The 24479-nt window shown below is 41.7% G+C and overlaps 1 protein-coding gene across 2 annotated transcripts in view; it reads left to right on the top strand.

The window, feature by feature from the left end:
• DOCK11 (dedicator of cytokinesis 11) overlaps positions 1–24479 on the top strand; it is a 277634-nt gene that overhangs the window by 126376 nt on the left and 126779 nt on the right. For both annotated transcript variants that reach the window (XM_056125843.1, XM_056125842.1), the window contains exons 19-24: positions 1339–1431; positions 7848–7971; positions 14316–14437; positions 15694–15780; positions 16697–16786; positions 22289–22407. In XM_056125843.1, the coding sequence (XP_055981818.1) occupies positions 1339–1431; positions 7848–7971; positions 14316–14437; positions 15694–15780; positions 16697–16786; positions 22289–22407 (635 nt within the window). The remainder of the gene's footprint in view (positions 1–1338; positions 1432–7847; positions 7972–14315; positions 14438–15693; positions 15781–16696; positions 16787–22288; positions 22408–24479) is intronic.

Below are 24479 nucleotides of genomic sequence, written 5' to 3'. Positions count from 1 at the left end.
CTCTGAAAAATGTCATGGGTATCTTAATATGGACTGCATTGAATCTATACAATGCTTTAGGGAGAATATTGACATTTTGATGATATTAATCCTCCAAATCCATGAGCAGGGGATATATTTCCATTTCCTTTTTTCCAATTTTATTTCTCAGCAACAATAATGTACACACACACACACACACACACACACACACACACACTTAAATGACCTCTTGTAGAAGCAGACTGGTGATGGGAGGCAAATGGGATGTGAGTGGGGGTACATTGGTGGCGGGAAGTGGATACTGGTGAAGGGATTGGTGTTGTACATTATATACCTGAAACCCAATATGAATAATTTTGTAATTCCAGGGTGACAAAATTTTAAAAACAGAAAATAAAGGATTAGCTTGCTCAAGTGAGGTCTGTTATCTATGGTTCTCCCCTTAGTGGAGATGAAAATAACTGTTCCTTTCCCTCCTTGCCAGTCCGTTTGTATATTTAAAAATTCTTCGGTTACCCCTCAGCAGTTCCTGCAAATTGCCTTCATAGCCATGTTTAAAGAGAGTTGGCTGTGCCTTCTCACAGAATCTCAGTTTCATGGCTGAACTTCCCTCAAGGCTGGCTCGGAAATAACAGTGAGATGCTCAACTTGGCATATTGCGTCCATAACTCATTCCCGAGTCACTTTTGCTAGTGGAAGTGAAAAACTCGCCTGAGCAATGAAATCAACTCTTTCCATGGAACCAACTTCCTATTTCTTTCTGCTCTCCCAGAAAGCCATTGACTTGGAAAATGGACCTTATATAGTGAGATGAACAGTCAGCTTATCTGAAGCTAACTTCCCATTTAAATTTGAATTCCTTTAGGCTAGGAATGCATTTGCTGTTTATTTTTTTTGAACCCTTCTTGTCCACTGCCCAAACAGAGCTTACAGCAGAGGCTACTGACGGACCAAGGAGGTGCCTCTCTTAGGAATGATTCCATGGGTTTGGCTTCTTGCTGCCAACTACTTGGGAATTGGATTTATTTGATGGCAGGAAATTCAAAAGCATCTGTGCAGCCAAGTTAGACCCTGGTTGGGCTGGTGTCTGGAGTGGCTAGAAATGTTTGGGAAGTGACAGGCTCCTGGTGAGAGCTGATTGAGCTTAGCCAGGCGTCTGTGCTCACAGATGCCTCTAGCTGTATGGGATTCTGTTGCATCATGTATAGAGACCTTCAGCAGGGGCCTGCACTGTGACTCAGTGGGACCACAGTTGGCATTGCCTGTGTGAGGTCCCAGCTTTCATCCCTGGCACCTTGGGGAGCGAAAAATGACTTATACCAAGAGTGTGACTCTGTTTCCTTTTTTTCCTTGCAGTGTATTTATGGGAAACCTGCAGGGCCCGTGTTCACCACAAACGCTTATGCTATTGTCTCACATCACAACCAGAATCCAGAGTTTTATGATGAGGTAAAAGCCTGTTATTCTGTTTATCACATGCATTGATCGCTGTTTTATCTCTTGTTTTGTGTCATTTTCAACGTTTTATCAGCACGCTCAATCTCTGAATGTTTGGTTCATGAAAACACAGCATGTCACCTTCCTCTCAAGGGCCACTGCCTGCTTGGTGCCCCTTGATGACCATGTGAAGGGGCTGTGGTGTGCGATAACCACAGAAAGAGCAAACACTCAGACTAGACCTAGTGTCTTGGCTTGCCTCACAACTGGCTCTGTGACCTTGAGTAAGTCACTTTCCCTCACTGAGTCTCCTTCAAACACTGGAATCCAGGGGGAGATTTTCAGCAGGTCCTCCTAGCTTTTTCCTCCTGTTGGTCCACATGAAGAGCACAGCCAATAACAAAGTAAGTGAATTGCTTTGAAGAACATGGAAGTACTCCCATGTCCCCAGCACCATAGGCCTCTCTGCCAAGAGAGGACAGTCTGTGCTCCAGCATCAGGCTGCCTTTCTCACTCAAGTCTGTATCTCACCCATTTATCTCTGTCTCTGCATCTACATCCTTCCCAGCATGGCTCTGTGCCTCTGAAATAGTCTCTTGTAGGAGCCAGAGCAATAGTACATGGGTAGGGCATTTGCCTTGTGTGTAACTGATCCGGGTTCAATCCTTGGCATCCCGTATGGTCCCCCAAGCACTGCCAGTAGTAATTACTGAGCACAGAGCCAGGAGTAACCCCTGAATATTGCTGGGTGTGACCCAAAAAGCAAAAACAAAAACCAGCCTCTTGTAGTCCCCTATATCTGACTTTCCAAAATTGCCCTTTGCATTTGATGCCCCATGTCCCCTTGGAACCTGTTGCACTCCCCAGCCAGAAGATCTTCTGTTTTGGCTTTTCAGGCCTGATGTCCTTATGGCTGGATTTGGCTAAGACAAAACTGTTGCTGTCCTGTTGCCCACCTAGTGGTTGATAGAGGCTTTATACCCTAGCCTCAAGACCTTGCTCATTCCTTTTCAGTCCTTATTTCCTGCTTTCCCAGTGAACTGGAGGAAGGTAATGGTACCTTAGCCTTTGGCCTTCCAGGAAGAGGGTAGTCTGCCCATGTTTCTGTGCAGCAGTGTATTACAAATCCAGATGGTCTAGATGCTGTGAGTAGGCATGGTGTTCTGTGGTGAAATATACCTACAACAAAAATCTTCTAACACCACAACCAGGCCTGGTACGGAAAAATAATTCAACCAGATGTCTGTCACTAAGTTGGTTACTATTCCCTCTCTCTCACTAATGCCAACCACTCCAAAAACTGTGACCATACTAAATAGTCCATATTAGAGTACCAGAAAGTTTTTTCCAACATCTGCTATTTATTATAAATCTCTATTATGTGAAGGATAATTTATTATAAATATGACTACATACAGGACAGTATGTATATCAAACAGGTACTATATATAGAGGTGTGCACCTGTGTGCTCCTGTGCAGGTGTGTCTGTGTATGTTATATCAGTTTTATCCGTTCTTTGTCTTATATCCTTCAAGGAGGCAAATTCTGTATTTGCCTCTCACATAGTCTGAGGAGGTATAGTATTCAGTTGGGCTCTGCTTAGAAACTGAATTGAGAAGCCTAGATTAAGGCCTTAGATTTAAGATGAACTTTATGGTCATGGGTAACAGTATTTTCTTTATTATAGAGGGCGTTTTGGATTTTTCTAAGTAAATCCACAGAAACAGTAGTTTGTGGATTCCATACTGTAGTGATTGTTGCATTACTTTAGAAAGCATTGGTTTCTTTAAAAAATTACTAAAGAGCCATGAGTTACAGAAGTACTGATAGTTGCACTTTAGGTATACAGTAAAGCATCCCTTCAACAGTATCAACTTTGCTCCAGCAGCATTCCCAAATTCCCTCCCCATCCCAACCCCCACTCTACCCCCACCTGTCAACTTGAAAAACACATTACAGAGTTTCAGTGGTTGCCACTTAGATCTCATGTATTCATGATATCTGTTGAATCAGTGTTTTGGGTATCTAGCTATATCCCTTACTCATATCACTGGTATAACTAAAGCCTGTTAATCCATTACTACTTGTTATTTTCTTCCCCCTTGATTTCTTTTCTTCTGTCTCCGCCCTAAACATGGGGATCAAGATTGATCTAAACATCCCCCCTTTACTACAATACATTTTCTCATATAGTATTCTATATTTCACAGATAAGTGAGATCATCTTTTGTTTGCTTACTTAACATATCATCCAGCTCCTACCATGTTGCAGCAAACTGCATGGTTTCATCATTCCTTGCAACTGCATAGTTATCCATTTTGTATATATACCACATATTCATAATCCATTCATCTGTCATTGGACACCTTGACTATTGTGCTGAGTGCGACATGAATAATGGTGTGCATATGTCCTTTTAAGAGAATATTTTTATGTCCTGAGCATAAATGCCCCAAAGTGGAATTGTTGGATCATATGGCAGTTCAGTTCTAATTTTACCTAGAACTCTCCATACTGCTTTCCACAGGGGTTGTGGATGAGAGGCCCTTTTTCACCACATTCCCACCAACACAGATTACCTTTTACTATTGTTGATATGAGCCTTTCTCGCTGGCATGAGGTGGTATCTCATTGTTGTCTTGATTTGGATTTTTCTGCTGATGAATGATGCTGAGCATTTTTTTATATGCCTACTGGCCATCCACTTGTCTTTCTCTGAGAACTATCTATTCATTTCCTCTTCCCATTTGTTGATAGGGTTCAAGAATTTCTTTTTGTTCATCTTTATGAGTATTTTATATATCCTGAATATCAAACCTTTATCTGATTACTGCAAATATTTCTTCTCATTCAGTTAGCTGTCTTTTAGTTTTAGCTTATGTTTTTTTTCCATGTAGAAGTTATTTAACCTATGTAGTCCCATTTGTTTATTTTTTATTTTGTTCCCTTTTTCAGTGGTATCAGATCACTGAAGGCACCTTTGAGGTCCAAATCTTGAAGTGTTCTGCCTATATTTTCGTCAGTGTATTTTATAGTTTCTGGTCAGATTTCAAGGGCTTTCATCCACTTTGAATTGGTTTTTGTGTGAAATGTAAGATATGGATCCACCTTCTGTTTCTTACATGTAGTTATCCAGTTTTCCCAGCACCATTTGTTGAAGAGACTGTCTTTACTCCATTTCATGTTCTCAGCTCCTTTATTAAAAATTAACTGTCCATATATATGGGGCTTTGTCATAGGGTATTTGATGCTGATCCATTGATTACATGGTCTGTCTTTTTCCGGTGCCATGCAATTTTGATCACAATAACTTTGTAATACAGTTCCAAATTAGGTAATGAAATACCTCCCAATTTCTTATTTAGTATGTTGCTGGCTATTTGTGGTCTTTTCTGATACCATACAAATTTTATTATTCATTTTCTAGACCTTGGATGGATGTCATCTGAATTTGAATTGGGATTGTGTTGAATATTATAATAGCTTAGGTAGAATAGTCATTTTAATAATATTGATTCTTCCAATCCATGACAATGGGATATTTTTCCACTTCCTAAGGTCTTCCTCTATCTCTTTCTTTTTATTTTTTTAAATTTTATTTTCATAAAGTTGTTCACAATAATTGATTACATTCAATATTTTAACACTAATGCCATCACTATTATGCCTTCTCATAACCATTAATTTTAAAAATTTTTGTTAGTGAAACACCATGAGGTACAGTTGTAGACTTACAAATTTTTGTGCTTGGGTTTCAGTTATACAATGATCTAGTACCCATTCCTCCACCAGTGCCTGTTCTCCACCACCACTAATCCCAGTATCCCTCCCACCCCCCATTCCCCCGATCCCAATCTGCCTCTGTGGCAGAACATTCCCTTTTGTTCTCTCTCTCCTTTTGGGTGATGTGGTTTGCAAAAGAGGAATTGAGCGGCAATCCTGTTCGGTCTATAGTATACTTTCAGCATGCACCTCCTATCCTGGGCAGATCCTCCCAACACCCTTTATTTGGTGCTCCCTTCTCTATTTGAGCTGTCTTTTCCCCTAGTGTGTGTGGTTGGCCTCCAAGCCATGGAGTAAACCTCCTGGTACTTATCTCGACTATTCTTGGGTGTTAGTCTCCTATTTTGTTACTTTATGTTCCCCAGATGAATGCAATCCTTTCTATGTCTGTTTCTCACTTTCTGACTCATTTCACTTAGCATGATACTTTCCATGAGCTCAATTTCTAATTTTTTGAGAATCATCCATACCGTTTTCCAAAAGGGTTGAACCATTCGGCATTCCCACCAGCAGTGAAGGAGGGTCCCTTTGTCGCCACATCTGCGCCAACACCAGTTGCTTTTGTTCTTTGGATGTGGGCCAGTCTCTGTAGTATGAGATGATATCTCATTGTTTTGATCTGCATCTCCCTGATGATTAATGGCGTAGAGCATTTTCTCATGTGCCTTTTTGCCATTCAGATTTCTTCTTTGAGAAAGTTTCTGTTCATTTCGTCACCCCATTTTTGATGGGGTTGGATGTTTTCCTCTTGTGGAGTTCAACCAGTACTTTGTATATCCTTGATATCAACCCCTTGTTGGATGTGTATTGGGTAAATATCCTTTCCCATTCTGTAGACTGTCTTTGTATTTTGGTCACTGTTTCCTTTGAAGTGCAGACGCTTCTTAGTTTAAAATAGTCCCATTTGTCTATCTCTGTTTTCACTTGCTTGGCCAGTGGTCACCACAATTATTTTGAAGTTTCCTACCACCACTAAAGCCTGACCCACAGGCAGATGCTAGAAAATTTATTCTGTATTGCTTGTTAGGAATAGTATAAAATGTCTGTAAGGGTCTATCTCACAGTAATTCAAGAAAAAAGCAAAATAAAAAAAGTATGAGTGCCTATCCTGGGATCTTAAAAATTAAAATAATTGGGGTCTGGAGCCTTCCCTGCAGTGAGCTGCTAGGATCCAAGAGTCATTTGTGAGTCTCCCCCTCTCTCTTTCTTAAGTGAGTTAAAAATATCATAGTATAACTCTCCCATGTCTTTTGTTAAATATCTTCTAGAAATTTGATGCTTTTGTCTACTAATTTAAATGGGTAGATTCCTTGATTGCTTTCTCCTCTGCTTCATTCCTTGTATGTAAGAATGCGACTGATTTTTGGCTATTGACTTTGTAGCCACCAATTTGCTGTATTGTTTTATTGTTTCTAGGAGCTTTTTTTGTTGGCTCTTTAGGGTCTTCTGTGTATATTATCACATCATATACAAATAGTGTTGGTTTGAGGTCTTCTTTTCAATTTGGATCCCTTTGACTTTTTCTGTTGTTGTTGCCTGATTGCTGTAGCCAGGAGTTCTTATACTATGTTGAATATAAATAGAGAATGTAGACATCCTTGTCTTATACCTGATCTCAGAGGAAATTCTTTCAGTCTTCTAACCATCAAGTATGATACTGGTTGTAGGCTTGTTATAGATGGCCATTATTTTCTTGGGGAAGGTTCGTTCCATCCCTATTTTGTTAAGGATTTTTATCATGAATGGATGTTGTATCTTGTCAAAGGCTTTTTCTGAATCAGTTGATATGATCAGATGAGTTTTATCTTTCCTTTTATTAATGTGGCATAGTATGTTAATTGATTTGTGTATATTGTAGGTTGAAGCATCCTTACATCCTGGGGATGATTCCCTCTTGATCAGGGGGTATGATTTTTTGTGATGTGTTATTGGATTCGGTTAGTTAAGATTTTGTTAAGGATTTTTGCATAGAGATTCATTAGGGAAATTAGTCTGAAAATTTCTTTTCTGGAAGTATCTCTGTCTGCTTTGGCTATTAATGTAATGTTTGCTTCATAGAAGGGTTTAGGAAGAATTGCTATGTCTTTGATATTTTGGAAGAGCTTAAGGAGATATGCAGTATTTTCTTTGAAGGTTTGATGGAGCTCACCAGTGAACCCAACTGAACTGGGACTCTTGTTATTGGGGGGATTCTTAATTACTGTTTCAATTTAGAAAGAATTATTTTTTCAAATATGAAAACTCAAAACTTAGATAATAACAGCACAGTTTATCTAGACAGATTTCATTTCCTGACTTAGGTTAAGTTACCAAGTATCCCTGCACTGTGAAGCCATGTTGTGTTACAGTGTTTTAGACAATTCTGCTTCAGAGCAAAATGGTGCAAAAATTAGGAGAAATCACTGTACTGTCCAGCACAAGTCATCTATCGTCCCTCCCAGCTCAGGAGAATATTGTTGTCAGCCTGAACCTGACCAGAAAAACATTTGGAAGATAGATTGCTAAATGATATTATTTGAATACTTGGCCTACCATGTAAAAAATTGCGTCATTGGGAAAGAATGACAGATCTGAACAAAGTGTCCAACCACCCAGATCGACAATGGAAATAAAATTCAATGTGTGATTCTGTTCTCGTTCCAGATTAAAATTGAACTTCCTATTCACCTGCATCAGAAACATCACTTGCTTTTCACTTTTTACCACGTAAGCTGTGAAATTAACACAAAGGGGAGTACCAAAAAGCAAGACACAGTTGAAACTCCAGGTATGTGAACTCTTGAAGTACCTTTCTCCAGTAGTTGGAATTGATAGGATCTAACTTCTTTTCATCTAACTCTGAATCCATGTTTCCCCTCACCAGAAAAGTATATTTCTAGTTAAAATCTGCCCCGGGAAAGAGAAATGAAATATTCCTTTTGTCATTTCTACCAAATGTTATCTTCAAGTGCTTGCCAGTGTGCTTTGGCTGTGGTAAACAACATACAATAATATTTCTCTTCTCATAGTGCTGCTCAGAACTTGTGTGCTTTCCCTTATCTCTGGCCCAGCAATCAGGACCTTCACGTTCTGCTTCTGGAGGGCAAGGGCAATGAACCTGGAGTTTGGGGACATTTTTGAGCCTGAAGGAACATGCGGGCCATTTGTTTTACTTTATATGTCAGAGATGAGAACAGATAGAGCAAACTACAATGAGCTTTAATAGTGACACCCTTGTCTTGGTCACATTAAGCAAGACTATATAAGGTCAACAGTGGAAAGTGTCCTTGCATAAGAACATGGAATATGGTCTTGCATTACACCCACACTATGAGAGATGTGAACATACCCTGGGATTCTCATCCAATCTAGCTTAGATAAAACCTCTCTTCATTTGTTCAAATATTTTATATCTGTTATGTGCAAGAGACGTGTAATGGGAACTATAGAAACAATTGTTGGAGATGCACAAAAAGCTCATGTGAAGTAAGCATGTAACCTATTAGTAGAAATCAGGCCTAAGCCAATGATTTTGATACAAGATAGAAAGTTGGAGTTACCTAGAGAGTTAATCCTTCAGATGGTGAGGGGACAGATCACTGAGAATCAGCAAAAACTTCTAGAAGCTAATGTTTTGATGAGACCTAGATTTTTTTATTGGCATCACTCCTGACAGTGTTTGGCCCCAACTGTGTTTGGGGGCATCTGGGGTTACACCTCTGCATTCAGTGGATCATGCAGTGTTAGGAGTTGAGTTTATGGTCTAACATATGCTAGGCATATGCTAGTTCCTCTACCCGCACTGTATCCCTGACCGAGAAGGGCAGGATAGTTTGTGATGATACAATGGTGGAAAAAGGTTGAGGAGTCTGGGATAGAGGTGGGTCTGTAGAGAGATGAGCTTTAGAGGTATGGCAAGGGACTTACCAGTAGTTTTAGAGGAACAAGGATGGGGGAACCCATAGCATTTCAGGTGAAATGGTGCTAGAGTTGTGGAAACTTTCAATGGCAGGCTTTGGGATTGAGTGTATGCTTGCCCATTGTGAAAATACTGATGATTCTAAACAGTAAGAGGTGTTTTTCAGGAAATACATTTAGGCAACAGTCTGGCGAGTGAGGTGAATTAGATCAGGAAAAAGGAAAGAAGGAAGGAGGAAATTCCAGCTTATTTCCAAGGTCTATGAAAGTTAAGGTCACTGCATGGGCATAGTAGGGGGACAGAGAAAATGGGAAATGCAAAAGAGTATATTGGCAAAGGACTGATTCTTGGAGAGATGAATCCAACTTAGCACTGATATTTCAAAACTGTACAGCAGGTATTGCCAAGTGGCAGAATGTCAAGGGAGGTGAGGGGTCATTTGAGGTGGATGGTGCATTGGAAATGCTGGAGAGATTTTTTTTAAGTCTATTGAATCACCATGGGATAGTTATAAGCTTTCATTTTGGGTTACAATCACACAATGATCAAACATCCATCCCTCCACCAGTGCACATTCCCCACCACCAATATCCCCGGTATACCCCCCATTTCCCACCCTCCCTCTGCCTCCATGGCAGACATGATTCCTCATAATCTCTCTTTACTTTTGGGCATTATGGTTTACAATACAGACCCTGATAAGTTTTCATGTTTGGTCCTTTATCTACTTTCTGCACACATCTCCCGTCCCAACCGAGTCCTCCAGCCATCTTTTTCTTAGTGATCCCTTCTCTATTCCAGCTGCCTTGTCCCCTTTGCTCATGAGGCAGGCTTCCAGCTATGACGCAATCTATCTGTCCCGTGTATCTACTGTCCTTAGGTATCAGCCTCATGTTATGTTGTTTTATACTCTACAAATGAATGCAGTCCTTCTATGTCTGTCCCTCTCTTTCTGATTCATCTCACTTAGCATGATACTCTCCATGTCTATCCATTTATAAGCAAAGTTCATGACTTCGTCTCTCCTGACAGCTGCATAGTATTCCACTGTGTAGATGTACCAAAGTTTCTTTAACCAGTCATCTGTTCTAGGGCACTTGGGTTGTTTCCAGATTTTGCCTATAGTGAACAGTGCTGCAATGCACAGAGACTGGCACACATTCAAAAGAACAAAAGCAACCAACCAGTGCTGGAGTGGATGTGGGGAAAAAGGGATACTCTTTCACTGTTGGTCGGAATGCCCACTAGTCCAGCCTTTCTGGAAACAATATGGACAGTCCTTCAAAAACTAGAAATTGAGCTTCTCTATGACCCTGCATTACCACTTCTGGGAATATATCCCGAGGATGCAAAAAAGCACAGTAGAAATGACATCTGTACCTATATGTTCATTGCAGCACTGTTCACAATAGCCAAAATCTCCAGATTTTGGCTATTGTGATGCCTGGTAGGCAGAGGAACCATATACTAGCAATTCCTTCTTTGGGGAGAGCAGTTCTGTTCCAAATCCCACTGGCATTTTACTTGGTTCAGAGGAGGGTTCTGGAGGGTAGAGGTGAAATCTGACAGAACCCTGAGAACCCATGACCAAACACTTCCTGAAGCTCAGAGGCCTCTTTCTATATTATCTGCCCCAGGCAGAAGTGGACAGTTGCTCAAGGGGAACCTGAAAGACTTCTGGTTGTGGAAGCACAATCATTTCTTGAAATGCTGATTCTTTAAGAGGCTTCTTACCATTGAGCCAGATAGCATGAACTTATATTGGCTTCTAAATGGGCCCAAGAGATAGTCACTGGCACTGTCCTCCCATTTTTCATTGATTTGCTCGAGCGGGCCCAGTACCATTTGCATTTTGAGACTTGTTGTTACTGTGTTTGGCATATCGAATACGTCACAGGTAGCTTGCCAGGCTTTGTCATGCGGACGAGATACTCTCAGTAGCTTGCCGGGCTCTCCGATAGGGGTGGAGGAATCGAACCAGGCTCAGCTGGGCTGGCTGCACACAAGGCAAATGCCCTACCACTGTGCTATCGCTCCAGCCTCCAAGAGATAGTACATAGGTTAAATTCTTTGCCTTCCATGTGGCTGACTCTAGTTCTGTCTAGTATGACATGAGTCCCTGAGCACCACCCTAAACCCCCCACCTACCTTCATCTCTGAAACTTAGACCAAGGACTCTCTGAGAGTTTGGACTGAGGGCCACCTTGACTGTGATCTGATAAATTTCCAGTGCAATAATCTTGCTTAAGCAAATCCAGTGCAATAATATTCCAGTGCAATAATCTTACATAGAGGCAAAGTCGATAAGTGTTTGCTGGAGAGTGAGGGAAGAGGGAAACAGTGATTTCTGAGGGGTACGAAATTTCTTTTTGGTGTGATAAGAGTCCTGTATGAGTAGCAAATGATATATAGCTTTGTGAGTCAAACAACAGTGATTTAATTGTGTGCTTTAAATAGATGGCTTGTATGGTAAAAGTAAAGTAAAGGCCCTCCCGTTGATCATCGATTTGCTCGAGCGGGCCCAGTAACGTCTCCATTGGAGACTTTGTTGTTACTGTGTCTGGCATATGGAATACTCTCGGCAGCTTGCCGGGCTCTCCGAGAGGGGCAGAGGAATCGAACTCGGGTCGGCCATGTTGGCTGCGTGCAAGGCAGATGCCCTACCCGCTGTACTATCGCTCCAGCCCTTACTATCGCTCCAGCTCGAGGCTTGTATGGTATCTGAGTTATATCTCAATACATATATATGAGGCAAAATTGTTACCTAAACACTAGAAATATAAATATATTTTCCTTTCATTTTTTTATTTTTCTGGGCTGAAAACTTCTGAATATTTCTCTCATTTTCAGTTCAACTACTTTGGCAGAATCCTTTCAAGGAGTTTCTCTGCTCATGTTACTTGTCTCTGCTTTTTTATGGAAGGAGAGCATTGTCTAAATGATTTCTGAAGTTGTGTTAATAAAGATGCCCTTCAGGGGTGTTTTAGAGTCTGAGAAAGCCATTTAGACTTAGGAAAAGCAACATATTCATTCCTTTTACTGTTTGGTGGGTGTGTCTTTGACTCAGCTCCTATGGAAAACAGGATGGGGGATTTTTCATTAAAGCAATAATAGAACTTCTAGCAGTTCCACTTCTTTCCCCAATATAAAAATATTAATTGGAAATTATACTTGTACATCTATGTTTATCGCAGCATTTATAATATCCAAGACCCAGAAACTATTCAGTTGCCCAATGACAGGTCACTGTCACTGTCCTCCCGTTGTTCATCAATTTGTTCGAGCAGACCCAGTAACGTCTCCATTGGAGACTTTGTTGTTACTGTGTTTAGCATATCAAATACATCACGGGTAGCTTGCCAGGCTCTGCCGTGCGGGCGAGATACGCTCAGTAGCTTGCCGGGCTCTCCGAGAGGGGCGGAGGAATCGAACTCGGGTGGGCCATGTTGGCTGCGTGCAAGGCAAATGCCCTGCCGCTGTGCTGTGAGTTGATGAAAAGGTTGTGGTGTGTATATAAATAAATAGTAGTATATATGCACATATAGAGAGTATTTCACTGTATAAATATAGCTGCAAGAACGGATGAATTCCTTCCTTTTACAACAATGTGGATAGAACTAGAGAAAGTTAGGTTGAGTGAAATAAGATGGGAAAGGACAAATGCTGGATAATCTCATATGTGGGCTATAGAGAAACAAAGCAGAGGGAATAGTCAGTGTCCAATGGAAACAAAACTCAGACGGCAAAACTAAAGGTTAACAAGGGGCAGTAGTGGAGATGGGGTGGACTAACAGGGACCTAGGGAAAGTGATAGAAGAATACTGACACTTTGGTGGCAGGTATTGTGCAGTAGTCCTGTACACCAAAAGCATAGGATTGATAGTATGTAAACCATATTATGTAAATAATATACAAAAACATTTTTTAAAAAGAAAATGAAGGGGAAAAATTCAACAGGGAGGCAACTTGATGGTAGAACACATGCTTACCATGTGTGAGACCCTGGATATGATCCCCAGCACCCAAACAAACAGGAATTATAGCATTTGCCAAATTAAACACAAATAAAACATTGTAATCAGATTGTTGATTTTGGGATTTGCAGTATACATATGTGCATACACATATACTATCTTTCTCACTCTCTCTCACACACAGAATTTTAATATATTAGAAAGCAGTGACTTTAAAAGGTGCTTTCTAGCCAGCTGCCCTCTCTCAGTGCCAAAACTCAGTCCAGAGCAATTTTTTTTTACAGCTGAGTTATAAAACACTTGAACCCAGGATAATATCTCTCATGGAAATACTGACACCACTCAACTTGAGCAACACAGATGGTTCTGGCTTCTTTACCGAGAATATGATGAGCTTGCTAAAAGAAAGCCAAAAGACTTTTCAGGGGAGAAGTTTCAAGAAATACCGAAACTGAGGGAAATGTCTCAGTGGGTTTCAGTTGTAAACAAAAGGCCCTGGCTGCCTTTTCCTTCTACACCTCTTCTTTTTGCAATTAGGACAACTGACCCACTCCATGATTTACTGTTTTGTACAAACAGGGAATGCAATCTTGTCTTGTGACCTCCTTGATTTTCTATCTTCTCATAACACCTCAGGTTGCTACAAGGAAATTAGAATATGCTAATCACTGTCTAAGGTAAAGACAGAAGACTTGACACTAGGAGTATAAGGATGAACTTCTTTTATAACAAGCACCAAAACATTACTCTCCTAAGTGTGACAATAATGATATGGTGCACTTGAAAGGTTTTAAAGTGATTTTATAGGGCTGTAGTACAGGAGGCAAGGCTGTACTACACCTAACTCCAGTTTGATCCCTGACACTGCATGTGGTCCTCTGAGCACCGTCAGTGGCCACTCTTGAACAAAGCCTGGAAATAGTCATCTTGCACTGCCAGTTGTGACCCAAACCTTTCCCCTCTGAAAGTGTGATTTCAACAATCATCTCATCTTGGTCTTTCAATAATAACTCTGTTAGATGGAAAGACTGTGTGTTGTTATTTCCATTTGGGTAGTCAAGGAACTAAAGGCTGTCACCTGTTTGTGGCCAGACTGGGCTTAGGAGACAAGCCAAACTCATTCCCAGTACTCAGATGTCTAACACCAAACCCCTCACACACAGACCCCAGAATGAACACATTGATGTAGCTAATGGCACATGTGCACTCATTTCTCTTGGTCGATTCTTGTCTTGGCAGTTGGGTTCGCCTGGATTCCTTTGCTGAAGGATGGTCGAATCATCACGTTTGAGCAGCAACTGCCAGTGTCAGCCAATCTCCCACCGGGCTACTTGAATCTGAATGATGCTGAGTCGAGAAGGGTAGGAAGAAACTTGAATTTGCTGAAGTTATTATGATGGATTGTTGAAAGCCGATTCCTTTGGTTTGCGGAAACTGAGGCCTGGTGTGCAGGACCATAACTGAGATGAGTATGGGGGGTGGAAACCTTGTTAGAAACCCATTTTCTTTTCTTTTTTTGGGTTTTTGTGTTGTGGGCCACACCTGTTGGTGTTCAGGGGCCACTCTCAATTGGGTGCTTTGGGGCCCATGAGGTGGAATTGAACCTGGGGGGTCGGTCCCCCAAGTAAAGCATGCACACAAACCCTTTGAGCTATCTCCCTGACTCTAAAGAACCTTTTTAAAACAGTTTAATGAAGTTACCTCATGTATACTGATTCTAATAACAGTTTCAAAAACTGGGGCTTGGCTATCCTTGTCCCTTGCACAAACCCAGAGCTTGGATTTTGTGCACCATAAAAAATCATTCATCTTTTTTTTTTTTTTTGGTGGTTGGGTGACACCAAGCAGGGCTTGTGGGCTGCTCCAGACCCTGGGCTCTGGGCTTGCACTTGGTTGTGCTTTGGGGATCATGTGGTGTTGGTGATTGAACCGGGGTTAAATGCATGCAAGACAAGTACTTCACACCTCTACTATCTCTCTGGCCCTACATTGATATGTTTTTATTTTTATTTTTTAGGGTGCTTATTTTGGGGGTGTGTGGGAGCAGATTACAGCCAATAATAGTGTTCCAGGTCTGCTTCCAGTTCAGTGCTCCAGGATTTCTCCCAGCATTACTGGGGGGCGGGGGGGGGGGCGGGGCACGGTATTTGCAGTGCAAGAGATGGACTCTAGGGATTCTGCAATTCAAAACCTATGCTTCCAGCCCTTTGATCCATCTCCCCAACCCCATTTTTATTATAATTTCTTAAAGTATCAGTCCACAAGGAATGAGAACTTCTAAACTATTAAGGTATGCTCAGTCTAAAGACGAGTTCTCTTCACTGGTGCTGGGAAAGGTACACTGGTGCCTCCACCAGTTTTGGAATGTTGGATGAGTGTTGAAATACTGTATGACTGAAATCTAATCATGAACAGCTTTGTAAGGGCCTATCTAACAGTGATTCGATAAAAAAAGTTTAAAAAAATAAAGAAAGGCTCTCTTCTCCAGTGGTTCCCTTTGGGAGAGTGACATTTTCTTCTTGAAAGCAAGTGTTGAGAAGCAGAAAAGTGGCAGATGTTTGATTATCTAGCCCCTGCTTAGTTTAGAAAAACTCAGGCCTGTCTTCTCTGTTCACAGCAACCTAATGTGGATATTAAGTGGGTAGATGGTGCAAAGCCTTTGTTGAAGATTAAAAGCCACTTGGAGTCTACCATTTACACTCAAGTAAGTTACGCCATCTGAATTGTGTCAGTATTAATGCTTGAACATATTTCTTCGTGAAAATGAACTATCTTGTTTCAGTCATGATATCACTCACAATAATAGCTCACATTTTACAATTGTTTTCAAATGACAGCCATTTTATTTCTGTTCTCTGAGTCTAACGCCCCAGAACTCTGAAAGGAATGGGCAGGCTAGTATCACCATTTTATAGGTGAAAAACCCTGCTTGCTCAGTGAGGCTCTGTTAGCTGCTATTGGTATGATCCAAGCAGATTGTATGTTAAACAGAAGTAATTTTTTCAGGGATTGACAGGATGTTTCTATTGACCAGAACCAGTTCCTAGAACAGTTGTCAACCCCTCACCACCCCCAAACACCATTGGCTCTGGGACAAGAGAGTATAGTGGGCATGGCTAACCCAGGTTTGACCCCATATGGATCCCTGACAACTACCAGGTGTGACCCCAAAACAGAACAAAAAATCTCACTACCACCACCAACAAAACCACTGGTTCTGGTGCTTCTCTGCTTCTCCCCTTTTCTTCACCTGTCACCTCAGAATGCCCTTTCTGCTTGTTTTATTAATGTATAGAAGTTGCCCAACCCCAGATACTCTTCTAGTCTGAACAGGAATCACGTGAATGTTTGGCAGGTTGGGCATAAGTTGTGATTTCCCCAGTGTGTTTAGCTAGGTGCTGAATTCACATCATTTTGCTGCCTTCCTTACCTGTTTCTTTGCTGCTGGGTTTTGAGAAGGCATATGGTACATGCCAAAATTGGGAGCTGCAGCTATCAGGTCTGGGCAATAGAATATTCGGATAAATAGGTTTGCAAGATGTGGGAGGAGGGAAAGGGAGAGAGCCAGCATTTGAGGTAATGAATCAAATTTCGCATGGCCATGCCCATCTGCTTTCCAGGATCTACACGTGCACAAATTCTTCCATCATTGCCAGCTGATTCAGTCAGGCTCGAAGGAAGTTCCGGGGGAGCTCATTAAATATTTAAAGGTAAATGAACAGCTGCACTCTGCCAAAGGTTTGTTATTCATGTATTTCCGTTGCCACATTTTGATGGTGTGGTGAAAGGACTGGGGGAAAACTGACTTTTAGTCTCTGCATCCTTGAGAGAACATTTTTTGTTATGTTCCTTTAAAGCAAATGGCTGTTTCCAAGCAGATAGTTAAGTTGCTACATTGGCCAGAAAATGCTCAGGTTGAAGTTCAGTGGTGGAACTCAGAAAACCACATGGAAACAGAGATTTATTTTACTTTCACACCTGGATTTTTCAGGTTTTTTTCTTCCTGCTAAGTGGCCAGTAAAGATGGGGACTTGGTTGGAGGTGGGGGGAAATGGATAAGGAGAAAAGAAGTCATGCTTGTTTGGAATAAATGATGAAATAATGTCCATGTTCATGGCTTAGACTCAGGAGGGTCAGTGAAAGAGAGAACCAAATCTAGTTTCTGTATAGGGCCAAGGAGTGTCTTAAAAAACACCATATTTGCTCAAGTGTCTCAAAAACCCGAGATTGCATGTATTTCCTACGCGTTTGGATTGATATGCATGCCTTAACCTTAGTTGAGGGTGATGCTAGCTCTGTCACTGACCTTGGCCACATTTCTTAATCTCGCCTAGCCTTTGTTTCTTTGTCATACAGGACATCTTGTAGGGTGGTTGCAGTGAGACAGAGTCATTCATTCATGCTTGTTCTCTGAGTGCTTCCTAGGGGCCAGCAAACCTTATAAGCACTAGGACCAGAGTGAAGTATACATTATCCCTGTTGTCAAGAAGATGACTTTCTTGTGGAGACAGTTGGACACTGAATACATTTGCCTAGTAGATGTGACATCATGGCATATGTATTGTGGCAGGTGGTGTTAAGCGCTTTAAGAAAAATCAAAACATGGCAGAAGGGAGTCAGCTGTGCTTAAGGACATTTTTCTTTTAGATGCAAGTGGACAGAGGAGAACTTGCTGGAAAAGTGACATTTGACTGAGATTTAACAGGAATGAGGGTATTTGCTCTGTGGCCTCATGAAGAGTGCTGGGGTAACAAGTCCAAACACCCTGAGGAACTGACTTGATTTGTTCAAAAAGAAGCAGGGACGCCCATGTAGCTGGTTTGTGGAGCTAAAGGACATTACATGGAAAAGGAGCTATGGTACTGGCTGGGGAGGGCCTGGTGGGCCATGCCATGGATTTGGACTAGACTCTGGGCCAGATGGGCAACCTTGCAGGACTTTGGACAGCGGACTAACATGTGATGCCTTTGGTTAGTAGCTTTCAGTCTGTCATATGGCTAGTATGCTGTTGGAAAGGTAGAAGCAGAGAGATTGTCATACATGGTGACTATATGTTGATCTTGATGATCATTAAACAGTAAAATAATCCTCTACCTTTCAAATCTTCCCTTGGATAACGTTATCCTGGCGTTGGGTGTAGAACTCCAACTCTGCACGTGAATGCTTTGTTAATGTTCTAGGCCACTTCTTCCAGTGGGCTAGACTGTATAAAGTATAACTATACTTTAACAGACTTCAGTGGAACAGAACACTTCCATGTGCTGGTATCCTGAAAAGGGAGTGGGAGGAAGTACTCATATTTGTGTCTTTAAATGGATGGATGCTGATATTTTTGCAACCTCTGCTCGCCATCTAGTGGCAGAAAGTGAAATATCAGCTAGTTACAGCAATGACCAAACTTTTGTGCTGAAAAGGATTCTAGAGATTTTTCTTCATAAATGAGGAAACTGAAGCCTGAAGAGAGCACACTGGTCTAAGATCATTCAGTTGTTAATAGCAGAGCTCAAATGAGCCTGGGACATCTCTCTCGATCTCTAATCCTATTTTTTTTCTACCAAAGCCTGCCGTCTGTTAACCTTGTAAATGATGTCAGTTTACCAATTTGTTTCATGTCTTTTGTTGAGTTCTTATTATGCATTTATTATTTTTCTAGACAGTAGGGCTTTCATAAAATAATAATGGAGGGTCATTTATCAGCTAATATCTTATAACCAGCTTAAGAGATAGAACACATGTAAATCAAACCAATAGTCAACATTAGAGAGATATTCCAGAGCCAAGGTGGATTAAATGTCAAGTTCAGGTTGCAGGTTCAAAGTACCAAAAGTCTAGTGAGCCTAATAATTGGGGCTTCCATTTGTATCTTATCCCTTAGTTCCTTGTTCATTCATTTATTTCACCAGTCACCAGATTTTTGTTAAAAACCTATTATGAGCCAGAGATGGTGTTGGGTACTGATAATATAATGAAGAAAACTTCAGCCAACATGCCTGCTCTGGTTGGGGTAGGGATATTATGACTAAATAGCATTTGGTAGAGAAGAGTATTGCTAGGCACATAGAACAGGCTAAGAAGATTAGCATGACTAGGAGTACATTCTAGATAGAACTGTTGGGGCAGACATATCTGTGGAGATGGCATTTCAAGTTGTAAAGAAACAGATGAGAGGAAGGAAGATGGTCAGGGAGCCATATCCATAGAATAAGGGAACCTTTCCCCTGCTCATGCCAGTGAGCTGACAAGGGGTGTGGCCCATTTAGGAGGGGGGAATGGAGCAACGAGCATGGCCAGGGAAAGAAATTGGGGTTCAGCAGGATTTACCTAAGGATGCATTCAAAACTGATCTCACAAGCCCTAGTGCAGAGGGAGAAAGCTGTGTAACTGCGTCACACTTCCCAGACCACCAGGGATTTCTGGTGTTTAGGGAGATCAGTGATTAGGCAAGAAACATCCTTCTCTTGAGAACTTCTTCCTCTTCATTTCTCTCAATTCAAAATAGCTAGCGTGCCCTGGACACAGATGACCAGGGCAACAGGACTTTCACCCCGACTCCAAGGCTCTGAGCTAAAAGAGTAGCAAGTACCAGCACCTCAGGCTGACATGCTGGAACACCTGGAAAGAAACAAAGCATGCATGGTAGAGTGGGGTGGAAGATTGCCATAAGCAACAGGATACACCAGGCCTGGAAAGCCCTTGACAGCTTTGTGCTTCTGCTGGCGTGTTTGTTTTTTAATGTGGTAGAGGGAAATATCATGATCAAATTTGCCTTTCCAGAGGAACATTCTTGCTGCTGTGTTTAGAAGAAATGAGAAGCAATACTGGTATGGGAAATGCCTTTCCTCTCCATATTCCTTTCACCTTTCTCCTTTGAACTCTGAGCTGCCAGACCATGCTCACTTGAAGACTCAGTTGTCTCTTGGTTTGTGCTTATGGCAGATCCTGTTCATACTAGTTGCCATTTGTATTGCAGTGATTGTATTCTGTTGCCTCTTCCAGACAGGAAAGTGCTGGGTGACAGGAGTGATAGTTGATTTCTTTTGGTCTTTTGTTGTTGTCCTTGGCACTGGAAAGTTCTTTCCATGCACCTTTGTTGAATGGCTGAATTATTCGAATTATTAGCTTTGTTTAAATTGACTTTTGAACTTGATGTGAAAGCAGGACTGGATTTGCCTAAACTATGACAGTGGCCTGAATGTATGCGGTATAGTCAAGGAGCAGTGAAGACTTTTCCATTAAGTTTGGGAAGATGGGTGAGTGTTACAGCTAAAAGTGTAGTTAGAGTCTTAAATCACTTGGATTTAATGTCCTAGCTCAGAGTTTCTCAATCTAAGCCCATTGGCATTTGAGGGGCAAGAACATTCTTTGTTGTTATGGCCTAACCTTTCCACAGAGGTTATTTCGCAGCATCCCTGGCCTCAACCAATTATATGTCAGTAGGACCAACAACCGAGATATCTCTAGACATGGATAAATGTACTGTGTGGAGCAAAGTGACCCCTGGCTGAGAAGCCTTGGATAATGGGGAGGCACTCACGGGATCTGGGCAGGGAGTCGCCTGGTATGTGACCAGTAATAGAGGAAGATGAATTGGGAAATGAAACCTGGGCAAGTGGGGAGAAAGAGAAACTGTACAGAGACCTAGTAGAAATGTGTCAAACATTTTGGCTATAGGTTAGGTCATTCTAAGAGGGAGTGATGGTATGGACAAAAGAGAACATAACTGAAGAATGGAGAAACTTGAAGGCTAGACTAACCTTGCATTCCTTGAGCTCAGTCTCTTATTTAGCTGATTAAAGAGACATGCTCAGAACTCTGGGGCTGCTATTGCTATGTTTCAAGTAGAGAGGAGTCCTGAAAAGAGATGGTAAAAGTAAGGATGAGAAAATGGAGCTCAAGTAAGGGCAGTTGTGCTGGGTATGTGGCTCAGTGGTCAGGCTCAACATACCTCACTTGTTGTGACCTTGGGATCAATCCCTGGCACCACGGGGAGTTAGGGAGTGCGGGGGAAAAGGGAATCTTTGAAAGGTAAGTACTAAGTTCCTAAACTGTCAAATCTTGTTTTTTTCTATTTTCCATGACATTACATATTAAATTCATGGAGAAGGTAGTCAGTAGTGCTGTTTTTTATTTTGGTAGGCTCATTGGTTAGACGAGTAAGTGAATGGAGATGAAAGCAGAGACAAGGAAAGTAAATAGAAAGACATTTTTCTATGCATATCATTCCTGTGTCTATAAAGGAGCACATTACTTCTTTTTTTATGTTAACACCCCTAACTAGAGATGGGGTGTTAGAACTTTGAAGAAATGTCTCATTGAGGATGTTAGAATGTAGAACCATTTTGTTGTATAGACCATGCTGGTATAAAGACTGATCATATAGAGAAGCACGCTTTATTGACCTCCACTTAACTTTGGTCATTTAGATCGATGGTCCCCATTCCCCTGCAGATCCTTCTCTGTGCTGGGGAATAAAAGGCCAGTCTCATACTTCTAAACACCACTTAACCATTGGTCTACCAGAAGTCAGTTGTCTTTATGCCAGAAGCTTTGTTAACTTCAACACAGAATTTTTTTTTTGATTAAGAACCAGGTTTTATTGTGGTGGGTGGGATGGGGCGCTTGAGTGCTGGGGTGGGGAACAGGGACTGGAGGGCACAGCTCCAAGGCTCTCAGGAGTGCAGTGCCCGCCACTTGTCCAGAGGCCCACGGTTGGGGATGTATTTGACGCCACAACCATCTGGGATGAGTCGCTTCTCTGCTACCATGTCTTCAAACTCATCCGCATTAAACTTGGTAAAACCCCACTTCTTGGAGATGTGGATTTTCTGACGACTAGGAAACTTGAACTTGGCCTGGCGGAGAGCCTCAATCACATGCTCCTTGTTCTGCAGTTTGGTGCGGATGGACATGATGACCTGGCCAATGTGGACCCTGGCCACCGTGCCCTGGGGCTTTCTGAAGGCCCCCCTCATGCCTGTTTGGAGCCTGAGATGGAGGCCAGTGTCAACACAGAATTTAATATGAAACTAGTAGGGTGCTCAGAGATGCGAATGAAGTTCTTAAGCAAGGCCCCTGTACAATGCAGCTCACCTTTAAGTGAACAAATAGTTTTAGTGATGATTTTTCTCATTATTTGATTTTTTGGTTGTTTCACCTTTGCAAATTATATCATATTTCTGTTTGTTTTCATAACTAATACTGACTTATTTTAGTGTTTGCATGCCATGGAGATCCAAGTCATGATACAGTTTCTTCCTGTAATTCTTATGCAACTCTTCCGAGTTCTCACAAATATGACCCATGAAGATGATGTTCCTATCAACTGCACCATGTGAGTTTCGGTGTTATACTATAAAGAAGCAACTTTTTGTTTCCCTTTGCATTTCTTCGTTTGAAATAGAAATTTCTCTTCCAAATGGGAATCTAGTCATCAAAAATCTAATTAATCAGCTTTCTCTAGTTTCATGATTCTCTGGAGACTTGTATCCCCAATGCTAGATGGCACGAGAAGCCATAGGATAAACTTACCATCTTTTCCTCCACAAGAGGTTCTAAGAAATTGCTACATGTCAGAATTACCTGGGTAGCTTTGAAAATGGCTTTCTAAGGGCCAGAGAGATATTACAGTAGTAGAGTGCTTGTTTGCACGTGGATAATTCTAGTTCTGTCGCCAGCACCATTTATTGTCCCTGAGCACCATCATGAGTAACCCTCAACATGACTAGGTATGGCCCGAAGCTCCCCAGAATGTCTTTTCCAAGACCACAATTCATAGAGGTTACATCCAAATCTTTGACGGTGGAACTCAGCGTGATGATTTTAAAGTTTTCTGTGTATTTATAAAGTAGGGTAGCTTGACAGCCATTATCCTAGACCAGTGCTATCCAGTAGAGTCTGCAGTGATGGGAATATTCTATACTTGTGCCAATCAATATGGTATTCCTTACCCATCTTTACCTATGAAGTATTCAGAATGCAGCTAGTGCAAATGAGAAACCCAGTCTCTTTCAAGTTTTGTTTTGTGACCACACCCAGAGATTCTCACCTCTGACACCCAATTCAGTACTGGGGAACTCTGTAGTTCTGGACCTTGAACCTGGGTTCCCCACATGTAGAGCATGAGCTCCAGCCATTGAGCTGAACTGTTCTTCAGCTTTTGGCCCTGGCACTAAAATATATTTGTAGTTGATTTTAATATAAATATAGTTATGGCCCTGAGCATCAGGTTTTTTAAAAAGTGTTTATTTTAAAAACTTATTGAGGTTCTCTGAATTTCAGTACTGTTTTTTGTTTGGGGGCCACACCCGGCAGTGCTTAGGCCTTACTCCTGGCTTTGCCTCAGAGATCACTCCTGGTGTGTCTTGGGGGACACAAAATGTTCAGGGGATTGAACCTGGGTCAACTGTGTGTAAATGTACCTTACCTGCTGTGCTGTTTCCGGTGCCCCCAGTACTGTTAGTGATGATTTCTCATGCACTAAGATGTTTTGACTGAGTTTTATTCTGATAAGAAAGCAAGGATAGATAGTAGCATAGCTGACAAAGAGGCCTGAATTTGGAAATCAAAGCAGCAGACATCAGAAAATTGTGTGAACTACATGCTGTTAGTTTCTGACTACGCTGCTTCTGTTGGTGTGGAAACCTCTCCCTATCAGGGGCCAAGAGACATGCACCACACATTTGCTGTCTCGGTTTTTGGGGAGATTAACAGTTACAAAGTATTATTAAAATCTAGCAGTTCTCACAATGTGGACCCCAGACCAGCAGCATTAATACCACCATAGAGCTCATCAAAAATACTAATCAGTGGGGCGAGGAGTTAGTGCAATGGTACTGAATGCTTACCTTACATGCAGGTGACCCAGCACCCCATCACTGCACTGCCTGGAGTGACCCCTGAGCACTAGCCAAGAGTAGCCCTTGAGCACTTCTGGGCGTGACCTCAAAGTCCTCTGAAATGCTAATCATTGAGGTTCAGGGTGTGACTTAGCCCAACAGCACTTGTCTTACATGTGTGAGGTCCTGGGTTTGAAATCTGGCACTGCCAAAAAGAAACTGCTAGTTGTGGAACTTCAACCCAGACCTAAAAGATCTGGGAGAAGGGTCCAGCAGCCAGCTCTCTAGATGATTTTTCTGTGAGCAGAAGTTGGAAAACCACTGCCGTCTCTCCACTTTAAAACCTGTCATGAAATTTACATTTCCTTCCAGTCCAAATTTCTTCATTAGACCTGTCTTGTCTCTGCCTTCCCTTTTCCCTATCTGTTCACATGCTTTTCATTTGCTCTTTGATTATTTTCCTTTTATTCTCACTAGAGGGGATTTCAATATCAGCATTTTCCCCAGATCTTTTACTATGTTGTAGCTATGACCATTTTTAGATATATCTAGAGATTCAGAAGGGATA

The sequence above is a fragment of the Sorex fumeus genome, unplaced genomic scaffold (assembly GCF_029834395.1).
Source record: "Sorex fumeus unplaced genomic scaffold, SorFum_2.1 ptg000058l, whole genome shotgun sequence".
NCBI classification, from domain to species: Eukaryota; Metazoa; Chordata; class Mammalia; order Eulipotyphla; family Soricidae; genus Sorex; species Sorex fumeus.
The sequence above is the reverse complement of the archived record's forward strand: the minus strand, read 5'-3'. Positions and strand labels throughout refer to the sequence as shown.